This window comes from Montipora foliosa, chromosome 5 (genome assembly GCF_036669935.1).
Source record: "Montipora foliosa isolate CH-2021 chromosome 5, ASM3666993v2, whole genome shotgun sequence".
Lineage (NCBI taxonomy): Eukaryota > Metazoa > Cnidaria > Anthozoa > Scleractinia > Acroporidae > Montipora > Montipora foliosa.
In genome coordinates, this window is record NC_090873.1 from 18678751 (window position 1) to 18683750 (window position 5000).

A 5000-nucleotide genomic window follows, 5' to 3' on the forward strand; every position below is an offset into this window, starting at 1 on the left:
TTGTTTAGCAAAGTGAACCCCTCTTAAAGGATTACAACAACCAGCCATCAAGTAGCTGCCGTTGTGGAGTTTTACAACATTGGGTGAGTCAACAATACAACAAATTGTACACAAACAATACACCTTGTCATAAAAGTCAACTGCAGCTGCCACAGCTGGCGACACATGTACAAACGCTTTCAAGAGTTGTTACGCTACTTAGACAACTCATGAAACATTGTGTCAGTGTCCGCAGCTGTGGTCTCGTTTCCTCCACGGGTATCTCTAAAAAATGGTTAACTTGAACGCTTGCTTTTCCTGTTGCTATGTGTAAATTGTTTTGGGTCATTCATGTTACCCCTAACATGGCATGTTTTCATAACATTTGAATGTAGTTTTCGAGCATACCCCTTAGGTCTTTTAGCATCTGGTGACTGAACTGGGCTGCTATCAACCTATTAAAATGAAATAAAATAAATTATCAATCCATGAGCAAAGGTATCAGTAATAAACTATTGTTAAATGCATGCATAAAAACGAACTCTAACAACATTTCGGTTTCATCTGACTAAAAAATGCAATGTTAAGTAATAGCAAAAAAAATTCGTGATATTTCAATTGTCCATAAAAACACACCTGTTGAAAAACGGATGACGTTGATTTTGGTGCTAAGTCACCTTCACTTTCCCTGATAACACTGGAGAAAAATGAACAGCACGAAGTGAAAATGGGAATGCAGTGGAACTCTGATAGGTAATAATAACTTAAAGAAAACGACGAACGATTAGCAGGCTTTCCCGTAGTTCATTCAGTTGACACAAGGTGATCGATTGTCAATAATATTTCGATGAGAATTCGATTCAGAGCTATATATAAAAACTATGTTATTTTTTCCTTTATCTGAGAAGATACGAGAGTATTTTACTCAAGAGCGTGTTTTGTTATCTTTAAACTGGATTTATTACCAAAGCTAAAAAACTAAAAGACCTCAAAATGGGACAGGATATTACATAACAATTAAAGGCGTGAACGTGTGAGCCAAAGGGCCTCTGCTGGCGCGACATGTTGGTGACCCTCGTGGTCTTAATGACCCCCCACTTGCAGTTCAATACCACCCAATGCAGTGCCTTCTGTTTTTGTGTAACACGTACCACAGGCAACCCAGTGTATACTTATATGGAGCGTCTTGTTTTATAAAAACTTGTCCTATTTACCTTCTACTTCTCTTGCAGGCCCCAACCATTTCTATTTCAGTAACGGTACTGCCATCCTATTGAGCAAGAATCCGTGGATGTTGTAAGGTTATTCCATCAGGGTAGAGAACATTTTTACACCCTCTCTTGGCGGAAGAAGGGGCACATGGGGTAGTCACTAACGCTAGTTATTCATCGCTGGTGCTTTACCTTTTGATGGTTTCTTATATCCTTTTCTCAGCTACAATATATTTCATTCCGCTGATAATTGTTCTGGCGCGTTAAATTAAGTGAGAAACAATTGGAGCCACACCCACAAACGACAACGTGGATTTATTTTAAAATTTTTTAAAAGCACCAACATTGACAATACACAGTCCCCTCCTGGACTACTCTGATACTTGTATCTCTTTCCTCACTTTTTTCCTATGCCCCTCCATGCTCTGACTTATTTTTTAAGATTGAATTCCCAGTTATTTCACAGTCTACATCAATTTTTCATCTCATCCTAATATTCACTATGTTACAGTGTATTTTACATGAACTCTATGCCAGCCAGTAAATCCGGTAAACTAAAATCATCCAGAAGAAAAAGAAATTGCATGAACATGGAAATGTAACCAAATCTGTAAGCATTAGCTTCAATATGTCGCTAGAACATCTCTGTATTTTTCGGAATAAACACCAAGTTTTCATCGTTTTGAAAAGCTTATTACCTGATTGAAATGATCTTGTAGCACGTTTGATAGTGACCTAAAAAAACATACAAGCATGTTATTAATACGCATCAGTTTTTCCTACAATACAATTAATAAAACTGCAAAAGATTTGAATTTAACTGTTTGTCATGTGACACAAAGACTAATACAATTTATCAAAAATAGCATACCTTTGGTCAAGAGAACAATGTTGCAAACTTAGTTGTAAATCGTTGTGAAGATCTTGATCATTTTTCCAAGCTCCACTGGTCCTAATTTATAAATTTGAAAGGTTTTTTCAATCAAATTTCTCCCTTTTGTTGGCTTACAGTCATTACAGATATGTCAGTATTGTTGTCACCAGCAATGAAATGTGAAAGCTATGAAGAGTAATGTTTGTACCTTTCTTCGGATTCTTGACATGTACTTTTCTGCTCACTTTCCAGGCCGAAACCATGATCACGAGACGTATCTGCACATTCAGATTCTAGGAACGAAAATGGAAGAAATAAACATTTTTTGGACAATGCCTTTCCTGAAGTAAACATAACCATCTAAATTAGCGAGGATACGGCACGGATGTTAAAGGATTGACAAGAAAACTCAGTTACTTACCAGCAAATTCCTCCATGGCTGCCTACGACGTTTAAGACCCCCTGCGTTGGAACTATTCTGTACCCAGAGCTCTCTCGGTAAAATAGGCAAGGAGGAACCATGGACGCTGGAAATCATCAGCTACTGGTCTGACAAACTCTCCAGCATATTAGATTATTTTACATTTGACCCTCAAAAAAAGTATTTTACCAATTCAGCGCAAAAGTCAGGTGTTATTTGTTTATCACGTCCTCGAATCCTCGCGCGTCTCCGAGTTCTGAAGTCCTCGCTTACCACGTCCCCACGTCCCCGCGTCCCCACGTCCCCACGTCCCCGCGTCCCCGAGTCCCCACGTCCCGGAGTCCCCACGTCCCCGAGTCCCCGAGTCCCCGAGTCCCCGAGTCCCCGCGTCCCCGCGTCCCCGCGTCCCCGTGTCCCCACGTCCCCACGTCCCCACGTCCCCACGTCCCCGAGTCCCCACGTCCCCACGTCCCCGAGTCCCACGTCCCACGTCCCCATCCCACTTTTAGTAACAGCCCTTGTGAGCGAGTGAAAACGACTCCAAAATGTTGCTCGTTTGAATCGCTATTTTTGAAATAACCAATGAGTAACTTGAAATTCAAAACAACATGGCACAACTAGAGTAATTCCTTCACCCTTTAGCGCTGTTAACGGTACAATATACCAAAACTGGAATTTTTGACCAAATTTTAAAACTTAACCTTTTTTACATTGATTACAGAGTGCCAAATTTGTACGAAATTCGACTGTCAAAAAAGCATCCTGGTACATGGCTTTCTCAAACGGGACGATATTCATCGGAATAAGCAATGTTTCTGCTGCAATTAAATTCAATAAAATTTTTGGGTAAATGAAACGGAGGATTTTTGAGGCCCAATTTCAACATGCTGTTTGTCAACAAAAGTCGACCTTTGACCACCAAAGCGGAGGCGAGGTATATTGAAATCACACACGCTAATCTCGATTTATTCACTGAACAATTCGAGTCTTTAGGTTTACTGGAACTACTGTAGGTAAAATGGAACGTGTCATTTGAAATTTAACTGTTTTGGTTCAAGAGTGACATCCGGTAATTATAATAACTCAGAATAAAAACTAGCGATAAAAAACGACGTTTCGATCTCTCTGAGATCATTTTCAAGTAGTAAAAGAAGCGAATAAAATCTGCATATATAAGTACAAATTAAGACGTGAGAATGTCCAAAGATAAAATATGTAAATACAAGCGCTAAAATGTAAGTGTTAAAATATTATATAAATAACTTGCACGGATTAAATCTACATGACTGTTGGTTAAAACGCTAAAGCGTGAGTGTTAAGATACCAAAACGCTATAAAGAACTATATAAATAACTTCGCACGGATTGAATCTGACTGTTTGTTCAAAGTTGGTTTAAGCTCCTTTATAAAAAGCATTTCGTAGATGAGGCAATCGAATTTACTTTCGCACTTTCTCAAGATCTTAAAGTCACGATATATGTCACTCGGGACTGTTCCATGTTGCTCTTTAATGTGATTCCCGATTGAAGACGATCCTTTCATGTGTTCCTCGACGCGCTGATAGAGGTGTCGGCACGTATACCCGACATAGTTTGCATCGCACAAACCACACTTGTAATGGTAAACAACGCGTTGCTGGTTTATGATAGGCGGCTTCTTTTCTTTCGGTTTGATATGGTGTCCAATCTTACAGCTTGTATACACGGCGTGAATATCAATTCCAATTTTTCGGCCCAGTTCCCCAAGTTGCCTTCGCGCTGAATTAGCCGATCTCTGATCTTTGAAAGGTAACACTATTCTGACAGGCGCTTCATTCACGTTACATGCTCGTGTGGAAATTGCCTCGTCGGAAACTTTCTTGGTGACAAAATTACTGATGGTCGATTGCAGCAGTTGGGCTGGGTACTGAAGTCGGGAGAACGTTTGTGTGAGACGGTCACATTCCAGGTGGAACAGTTTCCAGGTAGATGACAAGAAAAGAAGCCGCCTATCATAAACCAGCAACGCGTTGTTTACCATTACAAGTGTGGTTTGTGCGATGCAAACTATGTCGGGTATACGTGCCGACACCTCTATCAGCGCGTCGAGGAACACATGAAAGGATCGTCTTCAATCGGGAATCACATTAAAGAGCAACATGGAACAGTCCCGAGTGACATATATCGTGACTTTAAGATCTTGAGAAAGTGCGAAAGTAAATTCGATTGCCTCATCTACGAAATGCTTTTTATAAAGGAGCTTAAACCAACTTTGAACAAACAGTCAGATTCAATCCGTGCGAAGTTATTTATATAGTTCTTTATAGCGTTTTGGTATCTTAACACTCACGCTTTAGCGTTTTAACCAACAGTCATGTAGATTTAATCCGTGCAAGTTATTTATATAATATTTTAACACTTACATTTTAGCGCTTGTATTTACATATTTTATCTTTGGACATTCTCACGTCTTAATTTGTACTTATATATGCAGATTTTATTCGCTTCTTTTACTACTTGAAAATGATCTCAGAGAG

At 39.6% G+C, this 5000-nt stretch overlaps 1 protein-coding gene across 1 annotated transcript in view; it reads right to left on the reverse strand.

Moving 5' to 3' along the window:
• The window catches only part of LOC138003010 (uncharacterized), a 5135-nt gene extending 2434 nt beyond the window's left edge, over positions 1-2701 (reverse strand). Inside the window, exons 1-6 of the mRNA XM_068848951.1 lie at positions 2273-2701; positions 2062-2142; positions 1889-1925; positions 1194-1249; positions 616-676; positions 388-434 (exon numbers count right to left, since the gene is read on the reverse strand). Of these exons, the coding sequence (XP_068705052.1) occupies positions 388-434; positions 616-676; positions 1194-1249; positions 1889-1925; positions 2062-2142; positions 2273-2424 (434 nt within the window). The 5' untranslated portion in view covers positions 2425-2701. The remainder of the gene's footprint in view (positions 1-387; positions 435-615; positions 677-1193; positions 1250-1888; positions 1926-2061; positions 2143-2272) is intronic.
• Positions 2702-5000: the final 2299 nt, after the last annotated feature.